This window comes from Scyliorhinus canicula, chromosome 1 (genome assembly GCF_902713615.1).
Source record: "Scyliorhinus canicula chromosome 1, sScyCan1.1, whole genome shotgun sequence".
Taxonomy (NCBI): domain Eukaryota; kingdom Metazoa; phylum Chordata; class Chondrichthyes; order Carcharhiniformes; family Scyliorhinidae; genus Scyliorhinus; species Scyliorhinus canicula.
The window spans coordinates 165433640-165449606 of NC_052146.1; the positions used below are offsets into that span (position 1 = coordinate 165433640).

Here is a 15967-nt window from a genome sequence, read left to right on the forward strand (position 1 = left end):
GTTACACACACACTGACTCTCACTGGGTATAGGTGTTACTACACACACACTGACTCTCACTGAGTATGGGTGTTACACACACACTGACTCTCACTGGGGTATGGGTGTTACACCACAGTGACTCCTCACTGGGGTATAGGTATTACACACACAGTGACTCTCACTGGGGTATAGGTATTACACACACAGTGACTCTCACTGGGGTAGGGGTGTTACTTATACACACAGTGGACTCTCACTGGGTATGGGTGTTACTTACACACACAGTGACTCTCACTGGGGTATATGTATACACACACAGTGACTCTCACCGGGGTATGGGTGTTACACACACAGTGACTCTCACTGGGGTATGGGTGTTACACACAGTGACTCTCACTGGGGTATAGGTATTACACACACAGTGACTCTCACTGGGGTATAGATATTACACACACAGTGACTCTCACTGGGGTATATGTATTACACACACAGTGACTCTCACTGGGGTATGGGTGTTACTTATACACACAGTGACTCTCACTGGGGTACGGGTGTTACACACACAGTGACTCTCACTGGGGTATGGGTGTTTACACACACAGTGACTCTCACTGGAGTATGGGTGTTACACACACTGACTCTCACTGGGGTAGGGGTGTTACACACACTGATCTCACTGGGGTATGGGTGTTACCCCAGTGACTCTCACTGGGGTATGGGTGTTACACACACAGTGACTCTCACTGGGGTATGGGTGTTACACACCCAGTGACTCTCACTGGAGTATGGGTGTTACTTACACACACACTGACTCTCACTGGGGTAGGGGTGTTACACGCACTGACTCTCACTGGGGTATGGGTGTTACTTACACACACAGTGACTCTCACTGGGGTATGGGTGTTACACACACTGGCTCTCACTGGGGTATGGGTGTTACACCCAGTGACTCTCACTGGGGTAGGGGTGTTACACGCACTGACTCTCACTGGGGTATGGGTTGTTACTTACACACACAGTGACTCTCACTGGGGTATGGGTGTTACACACACAGTGACTCTCACTGGGGTATGGGTGTTACTTACACACACAGTGACTCTCACTGGGGTAGGGGTGTTACACACACAGTGACTCTCACTGAGGTATGGGTGTTACACACACACTGACTCTCACTGGGGTATTGGGTGTTGCTTGCACACACAGTGACTCTCACTGGGGTATGGGTGTTACACACACTGACTCTCACTGGGGTATGGGTGTTACACACACTGCTCTACTGGGGTATGGGTGTTACACACACAGTGACTCTCACTGGGGTAGGGGTGTTACACACACTGACTCTACTGGGGTATGGGTGTACACACACAGTGACTCTCACTGGGGTAGGGGTGTTACACACACAGTGACTCTCACTGGGGTATGGGTGTTACTTACACACACAGTGAGAGTCACTGTGTTACACACACAGTGACTCTCACTGGGGTATGGGTGTTACACACAGTGACTCTCACTGGGGTTTGGGTGTTACACACACAGTGACTCTCACTGGGGTACGGGTGTTACACACACAGTGACTCTCACTGGGGTACGGGTGTTACTTATACACACAGTGACTCTCACTGGGTACGGGTGTTACTTATACACACAGTGACTCTCACTAGAGTATGGGTGTTACACACACAGTGACTCTCACTGGGGTATGGGTGTTACTTACACACACACTGACTCTCACTAGAGTATGGGTGTTACACACACAGTGACTCTCACTGGGGTATGGGTGTTACTTACACACACACTGACTCTCACTAGAGTATGGGTGTTACACACACAGTGACTCTCACTGGGGTATGGGTGTTACGCACAGTGACCCTCACTGGGGTATAGGTGTTACACACACAGTGACTCTCACTGGGGTATGGGTGTTACTTACACACACAGTGACTCTCACTGGGGTATGGGTGTTACACACACTGACTCCACTGGGGTATGGGTGTTACACACACAGTGACTCTCACTGGGGTAGGGTGTAACTTACACACAGTGACTCTCACTGGGTATGGGTGTTACTTACACACACAGTGACTCTCACTGGGGTAGGGGGGTTACACACACAGATGGACTCTCACTGGGGTATGGGTGTTACACACAGTGACTCACTGGGGTAGGGGTGTTACACACACACTGACTCTCACTGGGGTATGGGTGTTTGCTTACACACACAGTGACTCTCACTGGGGTATGGGTGTTACACACACTGACTCTCACTGGGGTATGGGTGTTACACCCACAGTGACTCTCACTGGGGTAGGGGTGTTACACACACAGTGACTCTCACTGGGGTATGGTGTTGCTTACACACACAGTGACTCTCACTGGGGTATGGGTGTTACACACACTGACCTCTCACTGGGGTATGGGTGTTACACACACAGTGACTTTCACTGGGGTAGGGGTGTTTACAACACACAGTGACTCTCACTGGGGTATGGGTGTTACACACACACTGACTCTCACTGGGGTATGGGTGTTACTTACACACACAGTGACTCTCACTGGGGTTGGGTGTTACACACACAGTGACTCTCACTGGGGTATGGGTGTACACACAGTGACTCTCACTGGGGTACGGGTGTTACACACACAGTGACTCTCACTGGGGTACGGTGTTACTTATACACACAGTGACTCTCACTGGGGTACGGGTGTTACTTATACACACAGTGACTCTCACTAGAGTATGGGGTTACACACACAGTGACTCTCACTGGGGTACGGGTGTTACTTATACACACAGTGACTCTCACTGGGGTACGGGTGTTACTTACACACACACTGACTCTCACTAGAGTATGGGTGTTACACACACAGTGACTCTCACTGGGGTATGGGTTGTTACTTACACACACCTGACTCTCACTAAGTATGGGTGTTACCACACAGTGACTCTCACTGGGGTATGGGTTTACACACAGGACCCTCACTGGGGTATAGGTGTTACACACCAGTGACTCTCACTGGGGTATGGGTGTTACTTACCACACAGTGACTCTCACTGGGTAGGTTTACTTACACACAGTGACTCTCACTGGGTATGGTGTTACTTACACACAGTGACCCTCACTGGGGTATGGTGTTACACACAGTGACTCTCACTGGGGTACGGGTGTTCTTACACAGTGACTTTCACTGGGGATGGGTGTTACTTACACACACTGACTCTCACTGGGTAGGGTTGTTTTTACTTACACTGTGACTCTTGCTGGGGTCTGGGTGTCACTCACACTGATGCATTCCATTGAGTATCTGAGAAGTGGCAGTACTGAGGAAACATGGATGGCGCTGATGAGGAGACTGAAGGATTTTGATGGAATCAATCGAAGAAGCTGTACTTAAGAGGTTAATGAGGGGTATTGATAGGCAGCTTGATGTTGAGCAGAGTGGGTTTATTAGATTAGGGGTGGTTCTATGTTCGACATTCTTCCCATGTTTGCGTGGGTTTCACCCCCACAACCCAAAGATGTGCAGAGTAGGTGGATTGGCCACGCTAAATTGCCCTTAATTGAAGAAAATAATTGGTACTCGAAATTTATTTTAAAAGAAGAAGTGCGCTGTGTTCACATTTTTTCCTATTATTTTACAATCCCGGACCAGGCCTAAACAGTTGCTAGGATACAGAACAGCAACCCCAATATTTTAGTTGAATTTTGTAAGATTGTGAGGAAAGGATACATCGTCCAGGAGTGATTTCACAAAGAAATAGGGATATGGTAGATTAAAACAAACTTTATTACTACATCATATTAAAACATCTTTAACATAACATCAGAAAATAACTTACAATTACCCTTAAACAGTGCTAATCAATACAGTGATGTGATACCCTTAACTGCTATCTTATTCCCAATCAAAACAACAAAACCATCTTGGCTTTCAATCCACTTTCAAACAGAGTTAGTACTCAGGAATACCTGCTATATGAGATGTTTAGGTACTCCACTTTGATAATGAGAGACCTTTTGAAACTTCTTGAAAGAAATACCTGACCCCCTGTCAGGTAATTCAGAATCTCTGGCTGACTTCTTCAGAAACATTCTCAGCGCCCCTTCCAACCAAAAAAATTAACCCTAAAAACCTTAACACCTGACTGCTTCAACCCATGGCTGCTCCCATTAACTACATCATCTCACAAAGCTGAGAACAAGAAGGGGCTGGATTCTCTCAAATTGTGGCTTTGGCCCCACGCCGGCGCAAAAACGCTTGCACTCCCGAGTTTCCTCAAAATAATACAAACCGATTCACTTACTTTCAACGGGCCAGCAGGGACCCGGAGTGCTTCACACAGCTTTGGCTGCAGATACGAGCCATCGCATTTCCGTTTCGAGTCAGCGCACGCGCACAGCGGCGGGCCTCCAGCGGCCCCGCCGAGAGCCATGGTGAACTCGACTGTGGAAACATCTGGAGATATAGGTCCCCCCCCCCCCCCCCCGAATGGCCGCACTCCTGAGGAGTCCGTCCAGCCTGATCTCTCCCTGGCCTCCCATATGGCCTCTCCCGGTGCCCGATTTCCCCCCCCCCCCCCCCCCCAACACCAGGGCGGCCGCCAACTGAGGCTGCAGCCACCAAGCGAGAGTCCCGACCGGACCATAGCATGTTAGTTCCACGCCATCGAGAACTCGGCTGGTCGGGAGTGGAGGATCGCTCGGGCAATTGGCCCCACAGCCGTGCGGAGTACTAAGAGAACGTGCCGGCCCGGTGATTCTCCGGGCCCCATTTTGGCACGAAATCGGATTGAGAATCCAGCCCATGCTAAGTACCAGCTCTACAGGAAGCCTCTTAGTATAATAAAAAATCCAGGAGCCAAAACTTTACAATGCTTTAATTGTACCTCTGACTCCAAAAGGCCTAGCTGTCTTTCAAACCAGGATTTTTAAAAACACTACTGCAGCAGTCATACACACTCTAAATTGGACGTTTGACCCTTACTGCACCAGATACATATAATACAATATATCTGAAATTCCTACATTCGTCACACTACCTACCTTGCTGGACAGTGGATTTGTGATTTGGTCAAGGTACTACAATTTGGTGTCTTCCCCTTTACTTGAGAGACGTTTGGAGTTGGCCTTGGATTTCGACATCCAAGGTCAGGACAATGGAAACCTCGCGCAGGATTCTCCGTCAGCCGCTGCTGGAATCGTGAAACGCGATTGGACGGAGAATCGGTTTCAGCGCTGAAATCGTAGTGGGTGCTGGGGTCACGCCAAATCTCAATCTCTTGGTGCCTTGACAATGTATTCGGTCTTTATTGGGTCGGTCTTCACAGTGGAAGACACAATAACATGCCAGTGACTGATGGAAATGAGGCAATCACAGTGAGGACCTTGAGAGGATTGTTATCACTAGGAAGTAGTAATGGGCAAGCTAATGGGCCTATAGGTAGACAAGTCTCCTGGCCCTGATGGAATGCATTCAGGATACTAAAAGAGATGGCGAGGGGAAATTGCAAATGCAATCGTGATAATTTACCAAAATTCACTAGACCCTGCTGTGCAGAGGGAACTGGGTGTCCTAGTGCATGAGTTGCAAAAAGTTGGTTTACAGGTGCAACAGTTTATTAAAAAGGTGAATGGAGTTTTATCCTTCATTGCTAGTGTTCGGTATTATTTTGAACTCCTCACGTGACCTGGAGACAGTCTTTAGATTGCAGACAGAGGTCAATGCACCTTCTTGCTGTGACTGCAGCTCACCACTCTTAAAACGAAACTAAACACACAAACATACACCAGCTTTTGCTCAAAGTGAAAGTAAAAGCAGAGTCACAGCTCACCTCCACCCACACACTGACATCACTGTAGCTATTTGATAAACACCCATTTCTTAAAGGTACATCCACTACAGCTATTTGGGAAACATCAATTTCTTAAAGGTACTCTCACATGACACTAGAGGGATGGATTTAAAACTAGGGAGGTTATGCTGCAACTGTATAAGGTTTTAGTGAGAACACACCTGGGGTATTATGTTCAGTTTTGGTCTCCTTACCTGAGAAAGGTTGTACTGGCGCTGGAGGGTGTGCAGGGGAGATTCACTCGGTTAATCCCAAAGTTGAGGGGGTTGGATTACGAGGAGAGGTTGAGTAGACTGGGACTGTACTCTAGGAATTTAGAAGGATGCGGGGGTGGGGATCTTATAGAACATATAAAATTATGAATGGAATAGATAGGATAGATGTGAGCAGGTTGTTTCCACTGGCGGGTGAAAGCAGAACTAGGGGGCATAGCCTCAAAATAAGGGGAAGTAGATTGAGGACTGAGTTTAGGAGGAACTTCTTCACCCAAAGGGTTGTGAATCTATGGAATTCCTTGCCCAGTGAGGCAGTTGAGGCTCCTTCATTAAATGTTTTCAGATAAGATAGTTTTGAAGAATAAGGGATTAAGGGTTATGGTGTCGGGCCGGAAAGTGGAGCTGAGTTCACAAAAGATCAGCCATGATCTCATTGAATGGCGGAGCAGGCTCGAGGGACCAGATGGCCTACTCCTGCTCTAAGTTCTTATGGTCTTATGTTCCTCTCCACATGTACAGTAAACCTGTTTGCATATCATTAGTGGGCCTGACCCGGTATTCCCCGAACCTCCGCAATTATCCGCCTCCATCGGGGAAAGTCCAGCGGCGAGGTTCACTTGTACTTTCAAAAATCATGAAACAGCTCCATGGCTGCTGAGGGGGTAGGGAAAGTGTCCAATGTCTCCATAGTTTGCTGACAGTTGTACCTCTGGCTGAAATGGCTCCTGCCTGGGCCAACGGGGAGTAGTGGGGGACAGCCAGGAGGTGGGCTCCGGGGTTAGGGTGGACGGTACGGAACACCATTGTCGCCGCCTGCCAGGCAGCCATGCAGCTGGGCACGCTGCTGACTGCCCACTGTGAACCTAGTGCCAAGGGTTGTATGGTGGGTGCCTCCCCAGGCTGCCCCTCCTAGGTATCCTGTGTCCCAGCTGACCCAACACGGGATGGTCGCACTTCAGCATACCAATGCCATGTTGTTGGCTGAGATGAATGTGTGTGGGGAGTGGAGTTGCTAATATGCAGCTGCAGATTGTCAGCCTCTCGAGTGCCAATCCCGACCCCGGCGAATCCGAACACCGTTTTGCATTGGAAAACGATTGTGTTCTATGTGGGGGTTGGCGATCGCCCCTCAATGGTCGCTGAATCGTTTCAGGTGCGGCACTGGTTTTGCTGTTGTAGAACTCCCCGAATTCTGCCCTGACATCAACACATTCTCAAGAACGGAGAATCCAGCTGCACCTGTCTGAACTTCCGTGGGTCCTCAAATATTCGAATATTCGATTTCTCTGGGCACAGTGAGACAGCTGGATATGGGACTCTGTTGGTGTGTCTCTCTCTCCGTCTCTCTGTGTCCCCTCTCTCTGTCTCTCTTCTCTGTCTGTGTGTGTGTCTCTCTCTCCTCTATCTCTCTTGGTCCGTGTCTTTCTCTCTCTCTGCCTGTGTGTGTGCCTCTCTCTCTCTCTCTCTCTCTCTTCTCTGTGTCTCTCTCTCTCTCTCTGCCTGTGTGCGTGTGTCTCTTTCTCTCTGCCTGTGTGTGTTGCCTCTCTCTCTCTCTGTCCTGTTCCCTCTCTCTCTCTGTGGTCCTCTCTCTCTCCTCTGCCTGTGTCTCTCTCTCTGTCTGTGTGGTGTCTCTCTCTCTCCTCTATCTCTCTTGGTCTGTGTGCTCTTTCTCTCTCCTCTCCTGTTGTGTGTACCTCTCCTCTCTCTCTCCTCTCATCTCTGCCTGTGTCATTCTCTCTCTGCACTGTTTGTGTGTGTCTCTCTGTCTGTGTGTATCTCTCCCTCTCCCCCTGTGTGTGTGTTCTCCCTCTCTGCCTGTGTCTCTCTCTCTCTCTCTCTCTGCCTGTGTGTGTCTCTCTCTGCCTGTGTGTGTCTCTCTCTCTGTCTGTGTGTGTGTGTCTCCACTGTCTGCCTGTGTATCTCATCTCTGCTGTGGTTGTGTCTCTCTCTCTCTGTCTGTGTGGTCTCTCCCGCTCTCTACCTGTGTCTCTCTCTCTGCTGTGTGTGTGTGTGTCTGTGTGTGTCTCTTTCTCCTCTGCCTTGTGTGTGTGTGTTCTCTCTCTACCTGTCTCCTTTCTCTCTCTCTGTATCTGGTAGTCCTATGCTGATTGTCTCTTTCTGTTCCAGGTTGTATAAAGAATGGGCTCCAATACCCATCAGGAGCTACGTATCAGGAGAACTGCAACCTGTGTTAAGGATTATTCCCACTCCACCTCATTTACTGACTGCGGTGTATTTGCAAACTATAGATTGTAAATGAAATATGGAATATAGAATAATTACAGTGCAGAAGGCAGCCATGCAGTCCTTGTGTCTATGCTGGCTTGCCAAGGAATAATTCACCGAGTGTCATTCCCCACCACTCCCCATAGCCCTGCATATTCCTCCTTTTCAGATAATGTTGCAATTTTAAAGCCTCGACTGAACCTGCCTCCTTCACTCCCAAGGCAATTCAGTATCCTAACCACCTGCTGTCTCAAAGTTTTTACGCGTGTCTCCATTGCTTCTTTTGCCAATCACCTTAAATCTGTGCCCTCGTTCTCGATCCTTCCACCATTGGGAACAGTTTCTCCCTGTGCACTCTATCCACACCCTCATGAGGACTTTGAAACACCCCTGTCAATCTCTCAATCTTCTTCCCCAAGAAAAACAATTCCAGATTCTCCCAAACCATCGACATTACTGAAATTCCTCATGCTGGAACCATTCTCGTGAATCATTCCCACACTCTCTCCAAAACCTTCACATCCTTCCAAAGTGTGATGCCAGATCGGAATATCCCTAAGGACACACCCAGAGCCACCAAAATACAGACTTGTATTTTTATAGTATCATTTATGACCTCTGTGTCTAAATGTAGTTTATTTATGAAGTGCAGATATGTTTCAATGCAGAAACATTGCACACAGAAAATAACAACTTGATAATGACCAGTAATATGGTGTTTGTGAAGAATAATATTAACCAGAATATCAGGGACAACTCCACTGCTCAAATGCACTGCTCCACTCAAGCTTGCCCCCCACGGCGCTGTCACCTCAGCACAAATCCTCGGTTAGTATGGCGCCCCCTCAGCACTGATCCTCGGACATGTGCGGCACCCCCTCAGCACTGATCCTCGACAGTGAGGCACCCCCTCAGAGCACTGATCCTCGGACAGTGAGGCATCCCCTCAGCACTGACCCTCGGGCAGTGCAGCACCCCCTCAGTACTGAGTCGCGGACAGTGAGGCACCCCCTCAATCACTGACCCTCGGACCAGTGAGGCATCCCGTCAGCACTGAACCTCGGCAGTGCGGCCCCCCTCAGCATTGCATCCGGACAGTGTTGGCGCCCCCCAACACTGACCCTCGGGCAGTGAGGCACCCCTCAGCACTGACCTTCGAGCAGTGAGGCACCCCCAGCACTGACCTTCGAGCAGTGCGGCGCCCCTTCAGCAATGACCCTTGGGCAGAGCAGAGCCCCCTCAGCACTGACCCTCGGGCAGTGCGGCATCCCCAGCACTGACCCGGGGACAGTGCGGCATCCCCTCAGCACTGACCCTCGGACAGTGCAGCGCCCCTCAGCACTGACCCGCAGACAGTGTGGCGCCCCTCAGCACTGACCCGGGGACAGTGCGGCATCCCCTCAGCACTGACCCTCGGACAGTGCAGCGCCCCCTCAGCACTGACCCGCAGACAGTGTGGCGCACCCTCAGCACTGACCCGCAGACAGTGTGGCGCCCCCTCAGCACTGACTCTCGGACAGTGCAGCGCCCCTCAGCACTGACCCGCAGACAGTGTGGCGCACCCTCAGCACTGACCCGCAGACAGTGTGACGCACCTCAGCACTGACCCGCAGACAGTGTGGCGCCCCCTCAGCACGACTCTCGGACAGTGCAAGTCGCCCCCTCAGCACTGCCCGCAGACAGTGTGACGCCCCCTCAGCACTGACTCTCGGACAGTGGCAGCACCCCCTCAGCATTGCATTCGGACTGTGTGGCGCCCCCTCAGCACTGACACTCGGACAGTGCGGCAACCCCCTCAATACTGACCCTCGGGCAGTGCAGCACCCCCTCAGCACTCACTCTCGGACGTGTGGCGCACCCTCAGCACTGACCCGGGCACAATGTGACGCACCCTCAGCACGGACCCTGGGGAACAGTGTGGCGCACCCTCAGCACTGACCCGGGGACAGTGTGGCGCACACTCAGTCACTGCCCGCAGGACAGTGCGGCGCACCCTCAGCACTGGACCCGAGACAGTGAGGGCGCACCCTCAGCACTGACCCGGGGACTGTGTGCGCACCCTCAGCATTGACCCTGGCACAATGTGACGCACCCTCAGCACTGACCCGGGGACAGTGTGGCTCCCCCTCCAGCACTGACCCCAGACAGTGTAACGCACCCTCAGCACTGACCCGGGGATAGTGCGTTCGCCCCCTCAGCACTGACCCGGGCACAGTGTGGCTCCCCCTCAGGCACTGACCCGCAGACAGTGTGACGCACCCTCAGCACTGACCCGGGGACAGTGTGGCGCACCTCAGCACTGACCCGGGGATAGTGCGTCGCCCCTCAGCACTGACCCGGGGACAGTGTGGCGCACACCTTCAGCACTGACCCGGGCACACGTGTGGCGCACCCTCAGCACTGACCCGGGGATAGTGCGTCGCCCCCTCAGCACTGACCGTCGGGCACAGTGTGGCGCACCCTCAGCACTGACCCGGGGACAGGCGGCGCACCCTCAGCACTGACCCTGGCACAGTGTGGCTCCCCCTCAGCACTGACCCGCAGACAGTTTGTCGCCCCCTCAGCACTGACCCGGGCACAGTGCGTCGCCCCCTCAGCACTGACCCGGGCACAGTGGTGGCGCACCCTCAGCACTGACCCGGGCACAATGTGACGCACCCTCAGAACTGACCCAGGGGAAAGTGCGGTCGCACCTCAGGCACTGCCCAGGCACAGTGCGGCGCACCCCCAGCCACTGACCCCTGGCACAGTGTGACGCACCCTCAGCATTGACCCGTGCAAAGTGCGACGCAACCCTCAGCACCTGACCGGGCACAGTGCGGCGCACCCTCAGCACTGACCCGGGCACAGTGGGCTCCCCCTCAGCACGACCGGGCACAGTTGGCGCACCCTCAGCCTGACCCGGGACAGTGAGGCGCACCCTCAGCACTGACCCTGGCACAGTGCGACGCACCCTCAGGCACTGACCCGGGCACAGTGCGGCGCACCCTCAGCACTGACCCGGGCAGCAGTGCGGCGCACCCTCAGCACTGACCCGGGCACAGTGCGACGTCACCTCAGCACTGAAACCGCAGACAGTGTGGCGCACCCTCAGCACTGAACCGCAGACAGTGCGGCGCACCCTCAGCACTGACCCGGGTACAGTGTGGCGCACCCTCAGCACTGACCCGGGCACAGTGCGTCGCACACCTCAGCACTGACCCGCAGACAGTGCGGCGCACCCTCATCACTGACCCGGTACAGTGTGGCTCACCCCTCAGCACTGACCCGGGCCACAGTGCGGCGCACCCTCAGCACTGACCCGCAGACAGTGTGGGCGCACCCTCAGCACTGACCCGCAGACAGTGAGGCGCACCCTCAGCACTGACCCGGGCACAGTGTGGCGCACCCTCAGCACTGACCCGGGGACAGTGAGGCGCACCCTCAGCACTGACCCAGGCACAGTGCGACGCAACCCTCAGCACTGACCGGGCACAGTGTTGCGCACCCTCAGCACTGACCCTGCACATTGCGGCGCACCCTCAGCACTGACCCGGGCACAGTGTGGCGCACCCTCAGCACTGACCCGGGCACAGTGTGGCGCACCCTCAGCACTGACCCGGTACAGTGCGGCGCACCCTCAGCACTGACCCCGGGCACATTGCGGCGCACCCTCAGCACTGACCCGTGCACAGTGCGCGCACCCTCAGCCACTGACCCGGGCACAGTGAGGCGCACCCTCAGCACTGACCCCAGACAGGGTTGGGCGCACCTCAGCACTGACCCGCAGACAGTGTGGCGCACCCTCAGCACTGACCCTCAGACAGTGTGGCTCCCCCTCAGCACTGACCCGGCACATTGCGGCGCTCCCTCAGCACTGACCCGCAGACAGTGTGGCTCCCCCTCAGCACTGACCCGGGGACAGTGCAACGCACCCTCAGCACTGACCCGGGCACAGTGCGGCGCCCCCTCAGCACTGACCCGGGCACAGTGTGATGCACCCTCAGCACTGACCCGCAGACAGTGTGGCTCCCCCTCAAGCACTGACCCAGGTACAGTGTGGCTCCCCCTCAGCACTGACCCGGGCACAGTGTGGCGCACCCTCAGCACTGACCCGGGCACAGTGTGGCTCACCCTCAGCACTGACCCGGGCACAGTGTGGCGCACCCTCAGCAGTGAACCCGGGACAGTGTGGCGCACCCTCAGCACTGACCCGGGCACAGTGTGGCGCACCCTCAGCACTGACCCGGGCACAGTGTGGCGCCCCCTCAGCACTGACCCGGGCACAGTGTGGCGCACCCTCAGCACTGACCCGGGGACAGTGTGGCGCACCCTCAGCACTGACCCAGGTACAGTGTGGCTCCCCCTCAGCACTGACCCGGGCACAGTGTGGCGCACCCTCAGCACTGACCCGGGCACGAGTGTGGCTCCCCTCAGCACTGACCCGGGGACGTGTGGCGCAACCCTCAGCAGTGACCCGCAGACAGTGTGGCGCACCCTCAGCACTAACCCCGGGGACAGTGTGGCGCACCCTCAGCACTAACCCGGGGACAGTGTGGCGCCCCTCAGCACTGACCCGGGGACAGTGTGGCGCACCCTCAGCACTGACCCGGGCACAGTGCGGCGCACCCTCAGCACTGACCCGGGCACAGTGTGGCGCACCCTCAGCACTGACCCGGGGACAGTGTGGCGCACCCTCAGCACTAACCCGGGGACAGTGTGGCGCACCCTCAGCACTGACCCGGGCACAATGTGACGCACCCATCAGCATTGACCCGCAGACAGTGTGGCGCACCCTCAGCACTGACCCGGGGACAGTGAGGCGCACCTCAGCACTGACCCGGGCAACAGTGCGGCGCACCCTCAGCACTGACCCGGGGACAGTGTGGCTCCCCCTCAGCACTGACCCGGGTACAGTGCGGCGCTCCTCAGCACTGACCCGGGGACAGTGCGACGCACCCTCAGCACTGACCGGGCACAGTGCGACGCACCCCTCAGCACTGACCCGGGCACAGTTGCGGCGCACCCTCAGCACTGACCCGGGCAACAGGGTGGCGCACACTCAGCACTGACCCGCAGACAGTGTGATGCACCCTCAGCACTGACCCGGGCACAGTGTGGCGCCCCCTCAGCACTGACCCGGGCACAGTGTGGCGCCCCTCAGCACTGACCCGGGCACAGTGTGGCTCCCCCTCAGCACTGACCCGGGGACAGTGTGGCGCACCCTCAGCACTGACCCGCAGACAGTGTGGCGCACCCTCAGCAGTGAGCCGCAGACAGTGTGGCGCACCCTCAGCACTAACCCGGGGACAGTGTGGCGCACCCTCAGCACTGACCCAGGTACAGTGTGGCGCCCCCTCAGCAGTGACCCGCAGACAGTGTGGCGCACCCTCAGCACTAACCCGGGACAGTGTGGCGCACCCTCAGCACTGACCCGGGCACAGTGCGGCGCACCCTCAGCACTGACCCGGGCACAGTGTGGCGCACCCCTCAGCACTAACCCGGGGACAGTGTGGCGCACCCTCAGCACTGACCCGGCACAATGTGACGCACCCTCAGCATTGACCCGCAGACAGTGTGGCGCACCCTCAGCACTGACCCGGGGACAGTGAGGCGCACCCTCAGCACTGACCCGGGCACAGTGTGGCGCACCCTCAGCACTGACCCGGGGACAGTGTGGCTCCCCCTCAGCACTGACCACGGGTACAGTGCGGCGCACCCTCAGCACTGACCCGGGCACAGTGTGGCGCACCCTCAGCACTGACCCGGGCACAGTGTGGCGCACACTCAGCACTGACCCGCAGACAGTGTGATGCACCCTCAGCACTGACCCGGGCACAGTGTGCGCACCCTCAGCACTGACCCGCAGACAGTGTTGGCGCACACTCAGCACTGACCCGGGCACAGTGTGGCGCACACTCAGCACTGACCCAGGAACAGTGCGACGCACCCTCGCTCACTGACCCGGGACAGTGTGGCGCCACCCTCAGCACTGACCCAGGCACAGTGCGACGCACCCTCAGCACTGACCCGGGGACAGTGTGGGCACCCTCAGCACTGAACCACGCAGACAGTGTGGCGCACACCAGCACTGACCCCGGGCACCGTGTGGCGCACACTCAGCACTGACCCGGCACCAGTGTGGCGCACCCTCAGCACTGACCCGGGCACAGTGCGACGCACCCTCAGCACTGACCCGGGGACAGTGTGGCGCACCCTCAGCACTGACCCGGGCACAGTGCGGCGCCCCCTCAGCACTGACCCGGGCACAGTGTGGCGCACCCTCAGCACTGACCCGGGCACAGTGCGACGCACCCTCAGCACTGACCCGGGCACAGTGTGGCGCACCCTCAGCACTGACCCGCAGAGCAGTGTGGCGCACCCTCAGCACCGACCCGGGCAAAGTGTGACGCACCCTCAGCACTGGCCCGGGGACAGTGTGGCTCCCCCTCAGCACTGACCCGGGCACAGTGTGGCGCACCCTCAGCACTGACCCGCAGACAGTGGGCTCCCCCTCAGCACTGACCCGGGCACAGTGTGCGCACCCTAGCACTGAACCGCAAGACAGTGTGGCGCATCCCCTCAGCACTGACCCGGGCACAGTGCGGCGCACCCTCAGCACTGACCCAGGCACAGTTGTGACGCTCACCCTCAGCACTGACCCGCAGACAGTGTGGCGCACCCTCAGCACTGACCCGGGCACAGTGTGGCGCACCCTCAGCACTGACCCGGGCACAGTGCGACGCACCCTCAGCACTAACCCGGGCACAGTGCGACGCACCCTCAGCACTGACCCGCAGACAGTGTGGCGCACACTCAGCACTGACCCGGGCACAGTGCGACGCACCCTCAGCACTGACCCGGGGACAGTGCGACGCACCCTCAGCACTGACCCGGCACAGTGTGGCTCCCCCTCAGCACTGACCCGGGGACAGTGAGGCGCACCTCAGCACTGACCCGGCACAGTGTGTGCGCACCCCTCAGCACTGACCCTGGCACAGTGTGGCTCCCCCTCAGCACTGACCCAGGTACAGTGCGACGCACCCTCAGCACTGACCCGGGCACAGTGCGACGCACCCTCAGCACTGACCCGGGACAGTGTGGCGCACCCTCAGCACTGACCCGTGCACAGTGTGGCGCACCCTCATCACTGACCCCGCAGACAGTGTGGCGCACACCCTCAGCACTGACCCGCAGACAGTGTGGCGCACACTCAGCACTGACCCGGCACAGTGCGGGCGCACCCTCAGCACTGACCCGCAGACAGTGTGGTCTCCCCTCAGCACTGACCCGGGGACAGTGTGGCGCACCCTCAGCACTGACCCGGCACAGTGCGGCGCCCCCTCAGCACTGACCCGGGACAGTGTGGCTCCCCCTCAGCACTGACCCGGGGACAGTGTGGCGCACCCTCAGCACTGACCCGCAGACAGTGCGGCGCACCCTCAGCACTGACCCGGGCACAATGTGACGCACCCTCAGCACTGACCCGGGCACATTGCGGCGCTCCCCTCAGCACTGACCCGGGGACAGTGTGTCGCCCCCATCAGCACTGACCCGGGCACAGTGTGGCGCACCCTCAGCACTGACCCGGGGACAGTGAGGCGCACCCTCAGCACTGACCCGTGGACAGTGTGGCGCACCCTCAGCACTGACCCAGGCACAGTGTGGCGCACCCTCAGCACTGACCCGGGCACAGTGTGGCGCACCCTCAGCA

At 56.7% G+C, this 15967-nt stretch overlaps 1 protein-coding gene across 1 annotated transcript in view; it reads left to right on the plus strand.

Annotated features, from left to right (window-relative positions):
* The window catches only part of tinagl1 (tubulointerstitial nephritis antigen-like 1), a 212999-nt gene that overhangs the window by 35248 nt on the left and 161784 nt on the right, over positions 1–15967 (plus strand). Inside the window, exon 3 of the mRNA XM_038802144.1 lies at positions 8176–8239. Coding sequence (XP_038658072.1) covers positions 8176–8239 — 64 coding nt within the window. The remainder of the gene's footprint in view (positions 1–8175; positions 8240–15967) is intronic.